Genomic DNA, 14359 nt, shown 5'->3' on the forward strand with positions numbered 1-14359 from the left:
ACTTACGATTTTGGAACAGGCCTTGCAAAATACTTTGTCTCCACTTAGCTTTAACTCGGGAAAACACTTTATCCAAGCACTTTTTTGAATGGTAGACATATTTAAATTTAATATATACCAATCACTTCAAAAACACTAAATACGATACAACGTTTACTTTAAACAAATGTTGGCCGGAAACTGACAAAATAAATATTAGACCCTTAAAAGCAGGTAGGTACCTACGACTTGCTACGCTAATAAAATAATATTTTTCTGGGAACACCCATAATTGTTAAATTCAGGTAGGAATGGGAAAGTCCAGATAGATAATAATGAGCGATAGATAGATAAATAACGAGCTCGTTCATATCGAAGTTATAAAATTCCAACTAAGAGAGGAAAATTTTAAACTTTTATATAATTTATTTTTAAAATATGCAAAATAAATCGTGTTTTAGCTTAAATATGCAATGTTGTGTTTGTTGTCTGAAAATATGCAATATATGCATCTATATGCACTTTGCATATATTCCGCTCTCTATAGATGTAAATTCCAAGAGATCGAAATGGAAGAATTAGCCGAACACACACAAATAGTTGAGATAACAACCGGAGAGTTAAGCGAAGCCCTCAAAAGATCTAAAAACGGTAAAGCAGCAGGACCTGGAGACATCCCAATTGAGTTGGTAAAGTACGGACCAAACATATTACCATGAGATGTTGGTTCAACTATTTAATAAATGCTTAAAAGGACAAAGTATCCCTGATGATTGGAATGTTGGATACATCAGCTCAGTATTCAAGAAAGGGGATAAACACATATGCTCTAATTATAGAGAAATAACTGTTACCAGCTCAGTAGGGAGGTTGTACGGTCGAATAATAAAAAAAAGAATAGAATCAGAATACGAAGACATGGAAGAACAAAGTGGATTTCGTGCAGGAAGATCGTGCACTAATAATATATTCGTTCTGCAGCAGGTAATAGAAAAACGGAAGGCAAGGAATCTATCTACCCACCTATTGTTTGTAGATTTGGAGAAGGCATACGATACGGTACCTTTGAAAAAACTGTTTCAAACATTGACGAATGTAGGTCTCAGTAGAGAGTATGTGGATGCTATCGCAAATATATACAAAAATGCAAGAAGTGTCGTTAAAGAAGGAAACTTTATATCTGAATCATTCCCTATATCAAAGGGGCTTAAACAAGGATGTTGTTCGTCTGTCTCCGACTTTATTTAAAATATATATTCAATCATCGCTAGAGCAGTGGAGGAAACAAGTATCCGGAATGGGAATAGACATAGGCAGTGGTAAATATCTAACAACTTTGTTTTTTGCAGATGATCAGGTAGTCGTAGCGAATGATGAGGAAGACATGGACTACATGTTTAGAAAACTAAAGAAAGAATATGAAAAATGGGGCCTCATTATGAATATGTCAAAGACAGAGTATCTTAAAATAGGGGATGATGAAGAAGATCCAGAGTTAGAAATTAGAACCACGAAAAAATGTAATGAATATAAATATCTCGGATCTATAATATCTAAAGAAGGCACTACCAAAAGAGACATCGAAAAAACAACGCAGCATGGCAAAAAAGCGGTAAACATTCTGAGCTCTCTACTGTGGTCTAAAGATATAAGACAAGAAACGAAATTGGACAATCTATCGTACCTTGGTAGAGCCTATTATGACTTATGGGGCAGAAGTTTGGCAGATGACAAAAAAAGATAGGAAAATAATAGAAGTAGTAGAATTGGATTATCTAAGGAGAGCGTGTGGTATATCTAAAAAAGATCACATCAGGAATGAAGATATTAGAAGGAGGATACATACTGTATATTCCAGTGTAAATAAAATTGAAACTAGACAACTAGTGTGGTATGGTCACGTGAAACGAATGAATGAAGATAGATGGCCAAAGAAAGCTTTAAATTACATACCACACCAAAGAAGAAGAAGGGGAAGACCTTCAGTTGCCTGGGAAGAAAATGTACGACACATCATGAAAGATAGAGTCACCAAAGAAGACGAATGGATGGACAGAAAACGATGGCGGTCGAAATGCGAGAAGCGGCAGAGGCTGTAGGAACCTCGCTTATAGAGATAGTCTGTATACCCACATCTCAAACATGGCCGCCGAGAGGGATGAATGGGCCGCGGTAACAAGTGAAGTACGGGCCTCCTACCCGGCCAAAAATGAAAAACGAATAAATTGTTTAATTTTTATAGAAATAAAATTATGACCTAAAAATAATAAAAAACATTTTAAATATAAATTTTATTAAATTTTGATTATATTTACATTGAAAATATTTATAACACAGTGCTTTTTGAGTTTTCTTGATTGTCAAAGATGTCTATAATTTTTGAAAAATCGCATGATTTTACCAAATCATTGTCAATGCACAAAGCTGCTAGGCCAGTTAACCGATCCTATTTCATTCTTCTTCTTCTTAAAGTCCATCTCCTATCGGAGGTTGGAAATCATCACAGCTATTCTTATTTTGCTGGCGGCCGCCCTAAATAGGTCGATGGAACTGCACCCGACCATTCCCTCAGATATTCTGCGCCTGCCGATACTTCTCTTACCCCTGATTTTACCCTGGATGATCAGTCTCAGCAGCGAGTATTTGTCACCTCTCATAACATGGCCAAAGTATTCAAGATCTCATAGTATTTCATTATAGATCTCATAGCATTTTTTATGGGAGAAAGACAACTAAAGAATATTTCTACTTCTGCGACTGTCACCAGTAATATGCAAAATATTCTTAACGCAATAACGACGTTAGTAAATAATTGATTCACGAATGCTATCATTGTATATCGCTCTGAAATGAAAAATTTCATCTATCAATTCTTCACTGATGTCTTCGTTATAAAACTCACGCAATATATCAATTTTTTTTCTGAATATTGCTGTCATCAATATATTACATTTTTAAATATTTTACAGCGAAATATTGCATCGGGCTCAAATTATCAGTTGTTTCACTACCAAGACTATGCAAATAATCAAAAAATCTCGCAGGCTTCTTGAGCCATTTTTTTATTTGATATAAATTATGCACATAAAGTAAAGAGCAAAAAAACGGGAAAAGTTACGTCTTTGGTCTGGTCAATTCAGAGGTCCCGGTAAAATGTACCGCCCTCTCGACGGGGTCACCGCCCTCTCGACGGGGTCACCGCCCTCTCGACGGGGCTGATCTTAAAAGCTGTCAAGCGTTTAAGCATAGCCTCAGTTAGAGTCCACGCTTCTACTCCATCGAGTAGAACAGGAAAGATAGGTTTTAGATGGCAATATGTCATTCGAACTCGGAGGTCAATACTAAGATCGTGACTGCAAAATACGTTTTTCATTTTTACAAAAGCAGTTCGGGCTTGTTCTATTCGGCTTTTAATTGAAGTGACATTGAACTGACTATTATTTAAACTCGCCGAAGAAAAAATGCCATATCGTTATTGTAATTATTCTATTCTATTCTATTATTAAAAAATTTTATAAGTAAACTGCTTGTAACAGATTTTACACTTGTGGGGTTATTCTACAGTGTGCAATTTTAAAGGCCTTTTTAAGTTTTTAGCATTATTAAACTTATTAGCACAAATTTCGCAATTATAAGTCTTTTATCTAGTGTGAACTTTTGTGTGTACATTTAAAGCGCATTTTTGCGTAAACTGTTTAAAGCAAATTTCACACTTGTAAGGTTTATCCCCAGTGTGCACTCTCATATGCGTTTTCAAAGCACTTGCTACGGCAAACCGCTTAGAACAAATTTCACACTTGTAAGGCATTTCTCCAGTGTGCACTCTTAAATGTACTTTCAAATTTTCCTTTTCAGTAAATCGTTTAAAACAAAGTTCACACTGGTAAGGTTTTTCTCCCGTGTGCACTCTCATATGCCTCTCCCAATTATCTACTCGAGAAAACTGCTTAAAGCAAATTTCACACTTATGGGATTTTTCTCCAGTGTGTATTCTTAAATGCTTTTTCAAACTTCCATTTTGACTAAATGGCTTTGAACAAATTTCACACTTGTAAGGTTTTTCCCCAGTGTGCGTTTTGCTATGTTCTTTCAACTTTCCTATTTGAGTAAACTGCTTAAAACAAATTTCACACTTATAGGTTTTTTCTCCGGTGTGTATTCTTATATGTAGTTTCAAAGTACCAGCTACACTAAACCGCTTAAAACAAATTTCACACTTGTGGTTTTTTTCTCCAGTGTGTACTCTCAAATGTATTTTCAAGCTACCTGCTTGAGCAAACTGCTTACAACAAATGTCACACTTGTAAGGTTTTTCCCCAGTGTGTATTCTTATATGTTGTTTCAAAGTAGCTGAGTCACGAAACAGCTTAAAGCATATTTCACACTTGTACGGTTTTTCTCCAGTATGAGTTCTCAAATGACTCTTCAAATGACCTTTCACAGAAAACTGCTTAAAACAAATTTCACATTTGTGAGGTTTTTCTCCAGTGTGCACTCTCAAATGCGTTTTCAAACTCCCTGCTACGCTAAATTGCTTTAAACAAATTTTACACTTGTACGGCTTTTCACCAGTGTGTAATCTTACATGTTTTTTCAGAATACCTGCTTTAGTATATCGCCTACAACAAATTTCACGCTCATAAGATTTTTCTTCAATGTGAGCGTTTAAATGTCTCTCTTGTTCTTTATCAAATGAGCGAACCTGTATTCTTTTTGTAATCTCCGACTCTCTCTCCTCGTTGGAAAAATCTAAAACAAAAACTAAAATAAATATTTTTTTAAGTTATACTTCTTTAGGCGCGATTGGGAAAAATATTGGGATTGGGAGTAAATGTAAATGTGCGTGAATTCATCAAAAATATTTAGCCCTACGCGCAGATTAATGGCAGCGGATACGTTATACGTTTGCTCTGATTGGGCATTCCAATGACCTTTTAAAAATTATTCAATATGGCGACTGTGGGCAAATAAATGTTGTGTTTGTTTTTATTATTGTGAGAACAGAGACAAAAGTAAGTTTATAGTTGTAGTGACTTTTTAAAAACAACAGGTACTTAACTATAAAATGTAGTAGTGCTTCGTTTTACACAATTTGATTTCCAACAAAATTTCTACCAATCTTCATCTAATATATTGTTTTTTACTCTATATTTTGTTGTATTTTAATATTTTAATTCCACAAAAATCAAACTAATTTGAATAATTCAAACAATAAGCAAATAAGACCCACATTTTAAACATTTTATGATTTATGATTATTTATAAGTATGCTTCTGTATCAGAGGATGGTAAAAGGAAAGGTGATGAATTTGAAGAAATCTTCAGTAAGAGCAGAAGAGTGTATCGAACTCCCGAGAAAAAAATGCTGGAGGTAGAGAGAATGAAATTACGGAAATGATGAAAACGTTAATAACTGATAATAAAAGAAAGATAAGGAATATAGAGGATATAAAAACATGATAGGTGAGTTGGTAGGAGAAATGAAAGAACTCAGAAAAGAGAATAGCAAGTACAAAGAAAAGCTTAAACAAATAATTCGAGAAAATGAAAATTTAAAAAAGGAAATGATGAGTATGAAACAAAAAATGGATAAATTAGAGCTAACTTTAGAAATATGTCAGAAAGAAAGAAAAATAATTTAATAATGAAGGGTTTGCCAATAAGTACGTCTGATACGGAACAGCTTAAGAATGAAATAGGAAACTTTTTAAATAAAGAGCTACGAATAATGGCAGAGTTAAATAAGATACAAAAGATCAACGACAATATGCGCATTATTGAGTTTAGTAAGTTTGAAGACGAACTAAGACTACTAAAAGCAAAAAGTAATCTAAGAAGTTATAAACAACACCGCGTAAACATTGAATGCGCTTTAACACTTAAGGAGATTGATTTTCGGGAAAAAATCATCCTTATTAAAATTGAAGCTTATAAAAAGCAAGGAAACTAGTCAGTTTTGATTAAATTTTTTTAGATAGTATTAAGCAACTTGTGAGTCATTAAAAACAATTTTTTTGTTTTTCGTAAAATGCAAAGATTTCAGCTCAAATAACGGAAAAATGGTTAATTTTTCATAGAAAATCTTAATCGACATTTTTAAAGTACTTTTTTAGACCTTCAAATAAGCTTTTATAAAAGCCTCTAACATGAAAATTAAGCAAGTTATGACGAAAATGAGTCAAATACCTCGAATCCTCGAATTTATAAAACATGTATGCCATGTGCGTGAAAATTAATATTAATCGTAGCCCATGTCAAACTATCTTTATTTATGTTCCAACACCGTGTTCCAAAAGTTTGAATTATTTAGAACAATTAGATTTTGAAAAATCTTGTTTTACGTCAAATTTTTTTTCGATTTTTCAAAAAATACGTTATTTTTTCGAAATATCTCAAAAACTATTGGATTTATGAAAAAAGTGTTTTCACTGAAAATTTAGGTTTTTTACAGCTCACGCAGCTCATCAATTAAGCGAGATATAAGCGTTTAAAGCGATTTAAGCGTACGGTACGGTACGTTGATGACACTTTTGTCATTCGGCCCCATGGTAAAGATACGTTAGATCTCTTCCTCTCCCACCTGAATGGAATACATCCCAGTATTCAATTCACGATGGAAGTTGAGTCTGAGGAGTTTTTACCATTCCTTGATGTACTTATTCAAAAACAGCCACCTCACAGTTTTTCCTATTCCGTGTACCGAACACCCACCCATACAAATCGGTATCTTAATGCCCAGTCACATCATCACCCCGCCCAACTCATTTCAGTTGTCAACACTCTTGTTTCCCGCTCTATAAGGCTTAGTGACGACAATCACAGACCATCTGAAATAAATTCAATAAGGCAAACACTCTTACAAAACGGCTACCATAAAACCCAAATCAATAGGAGCATTCAGAAACATCTAAATCCCATTTCATCTAATAAAGAAAACTTGCCGCCCGATCAACCCAAAATCTTTCTACCTTTTATCAAATGTGTCACTGACAAGATTAGTAGAATTCTTACCCCTTTAAATATCAAAACCGTCTTCACTACTCACTCCAAGTTGTCCAATCTTGTCAGATCCGTAAAAGACCAAATCCCCAATGAAGACCATGGTGTCTACGAGATACCTTGTTCCAGTTGCCCACGGACATACATAGGACAGACAAACCGACGAATTCAAAACCGTATTTACGAACATTCCATATCTGTAAAACATTCCGACACTACTTCAGCCCTAGCCCAACATCATATTCAGACAGTTCACAAAATAGATTTCGAGAAAGCAAAAACCATCGCCCCTGTCCGCTCCTTAAAATCGAGAATTATCCGTGAAGCCATCGAAATTGAAAAACGCCCTGACAGCCTAAACACACGCGATGTCACCAAAAGACTGCCGGCAACATGGCGACCGCTGCTTCGGCGCGTCGATCCCACTCAGGCCTCTCCCGCGCATACAGTTCCCGCGCGCACTGAGAGTATAAAAGGAGCTACACAGGCGAAGACAGGTCGTCACTCGACAATGAGGAGTAGGCAGATTGAGACCTCAGTGCCGCTTGACCGTTCTCCTAGAGAACAAGACACTACTGGTACGTCACGAGTGAGGGGAATAGGCAGATTGAGACTCCGAATTCGAACGGCTCCCTCTTGATAATGGCTCCAAAAAGGGTGCCGAAACGTCGAGTTTTAAATTCTCAAAGCGATTCTTCCCGAGAACTTAGTAATTTTCATTTACCTGACCGCGGAAATCTTTCCGAATATATATATATATATATATATATATATATATATATATATATATATATATATATATATATTTAAAAACATAAGATGTAGATCTTTGAAACACACTCAGTGAACCAAAGATCCAAGGTTATTGGTTTAACGACCACTCGTACGAAAAATTTTTCCCAGCCCGAAATGGTGGATGTGTAAATTGTTCGTAAGGGGATTTTTCCACATTCTCTATTTCATCTATTTGATATATATATATATATATATATATATATATATATATATATATATATACATCCCGCTATCATTATGTCATCTTTTCATGTTGCAGTCATTTGGCATCACCAAGAAATACTATCATTTTCGAATTTTAATTCGTGTATGTTTGTTGAGCGCATTTTTTAACGCCCTGTATCGTTCTCAGTTTTCTAAAATTTTAATTTTAAAAATTTAAATTATATACAAAAATTTTTACACTTCATAACCGTTTTGACTTCCACCACATAAAAATGTGTATTTCCCATCATTTTGCCGCTTTTCGACGTTGCCACGAGTTAAAAATACCGATCTTTTGAGGACAGGTAGAAAAGGTCTATTGTAAACTTAGAGGATGGAATATTTTGGTAAAATATCCTCTGGTCCATCCTCTCAGATTATAAACTACATAAAAGGTAGGTTCTTTACCTGTTCAGCTGGATTACCAAGCAAGGGTCTAAATATTTTACGAGTTGAATTGTGTTTATTTGATTTCATCTGTTAAATTAAAATTTCTCATACCGACTTAAAATATTTGTTTGAAAAATTCATTTTATATTTTCGTTTAATTTACTTAGGGTTTTTGGTCAGAATTTTGAAGAAACGCTTGGTTTGACATAAAATTTGGGACACGTACCTATAGCTAATATGTTAAAGAAAAAAAGTGATATTGTGCCGATATGTGCTTTTGATCTGGAGGTGAGTTTCGTCGGTTATAGGGTATGAAAACAAATACGTTCAAATAAGTCCGGAATTGGATAAACTGACTAATTCTAAGCAACTTCTATTTTATAGCGTTTTTCACTAAGTCAATACTTTTAGAGATATTTGCGAGTGAATATGTTCATTTTTCAACAAAAAAAAAACGTTTTTATACGGTTTTTCGCAAATAACTCAAAAAGTAGGTACTTTATTGAAAAAAAATTAGCAAATAGTAAATATAGCTTATAAAAAAGTGAAAAAATGGTATATGTGTCAGGTCTGTAGACCCAGTAGAAGCAGAGTTATTGCTAAGCTTTGTTTTAAAACCAAGAGGAGTAGGTAAACTAAATGGCAGATTCACACCCAAGAAAGTCACTAGAAATATCATCAGATAAATCTTCTTTTTTGGTTGATCATATCGGCCTTTGACGGTAATCTTGACTAAAAATCTAAAAATAAAAGGAAGAACGCAGAAAATACAAAAATTGCTGATAAAATAAATAAACTGACCTATGAAATGCCAATAGTGTCAAAATTTGATATGAGTAAAATTGCCTGAGGTTGTACCAATTACAAACAAGGTGTACGGCGCGGGAAATTTGAATGACTCCTCTTGTTTAAAAACAGACTATAGTGAAAAATAAGCTCTTATATCTCAAATTCCAAATCGAATATTTTAACGTGAAATAAAAAAAATGAAACACTTTTCTGGGAAAACTTATTACAACTTTCTTAAAGTGTTTAAGAAAACGTTTATTTTTATTTTTTTTTTAAGTTTCCAGCAGCAAGAGTAAGCAGGTTACGCTCAAAATACAGTTGTTCCTTTTTTTTTGGTTAAAAATATTCTAAAAACTCCCTCTAATTAACAGCCCAAATGGAATTAATCGTTACCACTTCACAAGTAACTTTATGTATTGTTTGTGTTTGTAAGTTTCATCAGTTCAAAGTGCTTATTTGTGGAAAAATTTGGTTTTAAAGTAAATTTTTTTAAATCTTTAATTTTGAAAAAAAGACTTTTGTCAAAATAACTTAAAAATTATTAGTGATACCAAATATCTTAAAGAGTAAAAAATGTAGGTGTTGCTTTTTTAAATATTTGGAATTTTTTGATTTTCTGGAAGACAAAAATTGGTTAAGATATGGCTGTTCAAAATTTGCATATACATACTCGTGACTAGTGATTCGTTCGAGGCCTTTCAACAAAACCCCTTTCAAAAATAAGCATTTTGAACCAATGCAACTTACAGATCATATACAGGGTTTCCCCGAAAATAGTGCGTTCCTTAAAGGTATAGATAGAAAGCACAATGTAGAGCAAAAAGTCTTATAACATTTTATTCTAAATTCAGCCGTTTGACCAAAAAACGAAAATACATTTTGATATACAAATTGATACTCAATTAGTAAATAAACAAGGGGTCCCATTAGATTAAATTTCACAGTCACAGGTTCTTCTACGCCATGTTGCCAGGTCATATAAATTTATGAAAATAAAAATTTACTCTTATGGAGAACAACGTAATTTTTGTTGAAACGGTTAACTTTAGGAAAAAATGTTACAACACCTTTTTGTTCTAAATTGTGTATTATATCCACACCTTAAAGGAACGCACTATTTTCGGAGACACCCTGTATAAACAATACATTTATCTAAAGTAACGTGTGAAGCGGTAACAATTAATTTTCATGACTTTCTTTTGCCAAAAAAAAGGGAACGATTTTATTTTCAGCGTAACTTGCTTACTTTTCACGCTAGAAACTGTTTTAAAAACACCAAAAAAAATTTTTTTTAAACACTTTAAAAGAGTTATGATGAGTGTTTCCCGAAAAGTGCTTTATTTTTTTGGTTATTTTACGTTGAAATATTCGATTTGGTATTTGACGAATAAGAACCTATTTTTCATTAGCTGCAACCCTGCTTCTACTGGGTCTACAGACCTTATACTGACACCTCTTTTTCATAAGCTATATTATTGCTAGGAATATTTTCTTCGATAAAATATGTACATACTTACTTTTTGAGTTATTTGCGAAAATCCGTCCAAAACGTGTTTTTCTATGAAAAATAAACATATTCACTCGCACATACCTCGAAAAGTATTGACCTAAAACTTTTATAGAACAAAATTTGCTTAGAATTAGAATTAGTCAGTTTATCCACTTCCGGACTTATTTTGCACGTATGTTTTTTCACCTCCAAGAAGGGGTGAAAGTCACATCCAGGACAAGAGAACATATCGGCATAATCTCACTTTTTTCTTTGGCATTTTAGCTACGTGTGTGCCAAATTTTATGTCAATCCAAGCGGTTCTTTAAAATCTGGAGGTTTTGCGATATTTTATCGTGAGTGAATGGAATAATAATTATTACAACGGCAATTATTGCCGTTGTCACTTTTAGATAAGAAGTCATTATCACAATGATATAGTCAGGTTAACTGAATTGTATAATTATTGTTTTTATCATTAAATGTGTTGTTGTTTGTTTGGGTTTATATGACTGCGGACACTAAATCCATTCGCCAATCATTAAATGTGAAAACCTAGAATTATCCATGTCTGTCCGTCAATAAACACAACTCGTCTATTAGTAGGACAGAAAGAATGACAAATAAGGTGTCAAATGAAAGCCTATAACCAAAATATGATATTACATGTGAGAAGTTTGACCTCGGACTGCCTGTTCCAGAGTTGCAACCGAAAGTACTGTTTTAAATTCGTCGAAATAGTACAAACTATTGGTCAACACGACTAAGAAAGACCAGAACAAATACATACTTCCGGTTTCATGCCTGTCTGTTCGTCCATATCTGTAGGTGAACAAAATTCATCCGTCATATCAGCTGACAAAAAGTTACACGAAGGGTTCAAATATCGACTGCCGGTTCAACTTCCGGTCACTTTTTGTGAAAAATTAGAACTTACGATGTCCAATTGCTTGTTACAATTTTTTTTATAAGTGTTCTACTCTATCTATTCTGACTTTTCATTAACTTACTTAGATCACATATAATTTAATACAGTTTTGATGTCAGGGTCTTCAAAATTTATGTGGTGAGTTCCGGTATGTGATGAATGAAAAACGACTCCATAAGCAGAAGAAAAAAGTGTTCTCAAGACCTAAGACAATACATCGACTCACAAGAGCGTTGTGACAGTAGCAAAAATTCGAGTTGGGGTTCTAATTACTTTCTCATGCGGCTTACTCTCCTGACTTGGCCCCCTCCGATTATTAAGTGTTCCCAAATCTGAAGAAATGATGGGCGAGTCACAAAGTTTCACAAAAAAGCGAATATTTCGCGAAATGAACGTCAGATCGAAAAACTAAAAAATGCGTGTTCAATATTTTTCAAAAGTTTATCGAATGATACCAAAAACGAACCCCCACGGAAAGGGGTGAGGAGTAAATTAAAAATTTTAAATACGAACCCTGCGATATTTCGCGAAATGAACATCAGAGTGCCAGTGTGTGCTTTTTTTCTGGGGATGAGTACCACCCCCTTCTCGAGTGTGAAAAATATAGGTCCAAATAAGTCCGTAAGTGGATAAACTAATTAAATTCCTTGTAACTTTTGTTTTTAGATGGTTTTTCGCAAATAAATCAAAAAGTAAGTATTTGATCGAAAAACTATTCCTAGCAAATATAAAGCTTATAAAACAGTAAAAAAAATGATGTATGTATGAAGTCTGGACACACAATAAAAACAGAGTTGGAGCTAATCAAAAGTTGGTTCTTATTCGTCAAATTCCAAATCGACTAGTTCAACGTAAAATGTCCAAAAAATAACGCACTTTTCGGGGAAAACCCGCCACAAATTTTTTAAAGAGTTTAAAAAAAGTTTTATTTTTGTTATATAAAAGTATCTATTCTATCACCATCAGCATCAAAAGTAGACCGGGCAGTATCGTCGCCCCCGCTAGCGAAATTATTCCGATTCGATTTTTTTGCACAAACTTACTCAAAAAGAGGTCCTTATAACATATCCAAAGGATGCCGGGCGGTGCATTGGTCGAAAAATTGTTTAAACAATTTTTTTGAAACAAATTCACAAAAACAATTTTTTCATTTCGAACAATTTTTTTTAGATAACTTGTGTCATTCTGGGCAAAAAAGGTGTCTTGCCATTTTTGTTTAAAATTGATTGTTGTCGAGTTATATGCGATTAAAAATTTGAAAAATGCGAAAATGGCCATTTTTAAGTCTTAATAACTCGATTAAAAGTTATTATTATGAAATTAAAAAGTGAGCAGATCAAGTTTCAAACCCTTGCTTCAAGGTCCTTAAGAGATTTTTGTCATTATTTTATTACAAAGCTGTTATTTTTAATTATTAATAATTAGCGCTATAGTCCCGGATTTATCGTCGCCCCTGTTAGTGAAATTATTCCGATTCGATTTTTTTGCACAAACTTACTCAAAAAGAGGTCCTTATAACATATTCACAAGGTGCCGTGGTCGAAAAATTGTTTAAACAATTTTTTAAACAAATCCACAAAAATAATTTTTTCACTTTGAACAATTTTTTTTTAGATAATTTTGGACATTCTGAACAAAAAAGGTCTCTTGTCAATTTTCTCTAAAATTGATTGTTGTCGAGTTATACGCGATTTAAAACCTGAAAAATGCGAAAATGGCCATATAACTCGACAAAAATCAATTTTAGAGAAAAATCTCAAGATACCTTTTTTGCTCAGAATAACCCAACTTATCTAAAAAATCGTTCGTAATGAAAAAATTATTTTTGTGAATTTGTTTAAAAAATTGTTTAAGGTGATACAGTAGCGATCAACAGGTAGCCAAAACGCGTTCCAAGATTGCGGCTGTAATTTTGAATATTTTTTCAAGATATTTGGCACACGTATCCGTAATATAATAAAGAATGGCGGTACAGAGCCCAATTTGAAAAATATATTAGGTAATATTTGAAAATTATTCTGTAATTAAATACAATATTAAAAAAACGAGCCTGTACCGCCATTAAGAAGAACAAAAAATACACTTTCTTCAAATAAACTTTTTTATCCGATGCCTAGATTTTGTGTCATTTTGGAACTACTAAAATGTTTTATTTCATTAGTCCAAAACAAAATTTAAATTTTTTAATTCGACAAAATATTTCCACGCACAGGCTGTGGTCTGTATTAATTCGAGAACCAAGAGAGACAGCTCATTAACCGCCTTTCATTTTTTCTTAGAAAATAAACGATCTCTACACAAAGTACTTATAGGATACTACGCCGCCGTTATGAAATGATTGTAGGATGTTAAAATGACGAAGGATGTTTTACCCGGAAATCCGAATTTTATATACTTTTGTTATATTTAATACCCTAATAGCACACGACGTCCTTTGGACGTCCAAAATAGGTCAATTTTTGGTCCTAACGTCCATGGACCATAAACGGACGTCCTTTGGACGTCCGACGCTGGACGTACTTCGGGTGTACTAAATATGTACGTCCTTTGGACGTCCGGCGTTGGACGTCCTTCAGGTGGACTAAATATGTACGTCCTTTGGACGTCCGGCGTTGGACGTCCTTCGGGTGGACTAAATATGTACGTCCTTCGGACGTCCGGTGTTGGACGTCCTTCGGGTGGAATAAATATGAACGTCCTTTGGACGTCCGTACTCGGACGAAATACGGACCTTTTCCAATCGTCCATATTGGACATATTCTACCAATAAGGGGATTAAACAGCAA

General features: G+C 33.9%; 1 protein-coding gene across 1 annotated transcript in view; it reads right to left on the reverse strand.

Moving 5' to 3' along the window:
- Positions 1–2255: 2255 nt before the first annotated feature.
- Positions 2256–14359, reverse strand: part of LOC114328561 (zinc finger protein 664-like) — a 70917-nt gene continuing 58813 nt past the window's right edge. Inside the window, exon 2 of the mRNA XM_050655586.1 lies at positions 2256–4728. Coding sequence (XP_050511543.1) covers positions 3620–4728 — 1109 coding nt within the window. The 3' untranslated portion in view covers positions 2256–3619. The remainder of the gene's footprint in view (positions 4729–14359) is intronic.

This window comes from Diabrotica virgifera, chromosome 7, assembly GCF_917563875.1.
Source record: "Diabrotica virgifera virgifera chromosome 7, PGI_DIABVI_V3a".
Classification (NCBI taxonomy): domain Eukaryota; kingdom Metazoa; phylum Arthropoda; class Insecta; order Coleoptera; family Chrysomelidae; genus Diabrotica; species Diabrotica virgifera.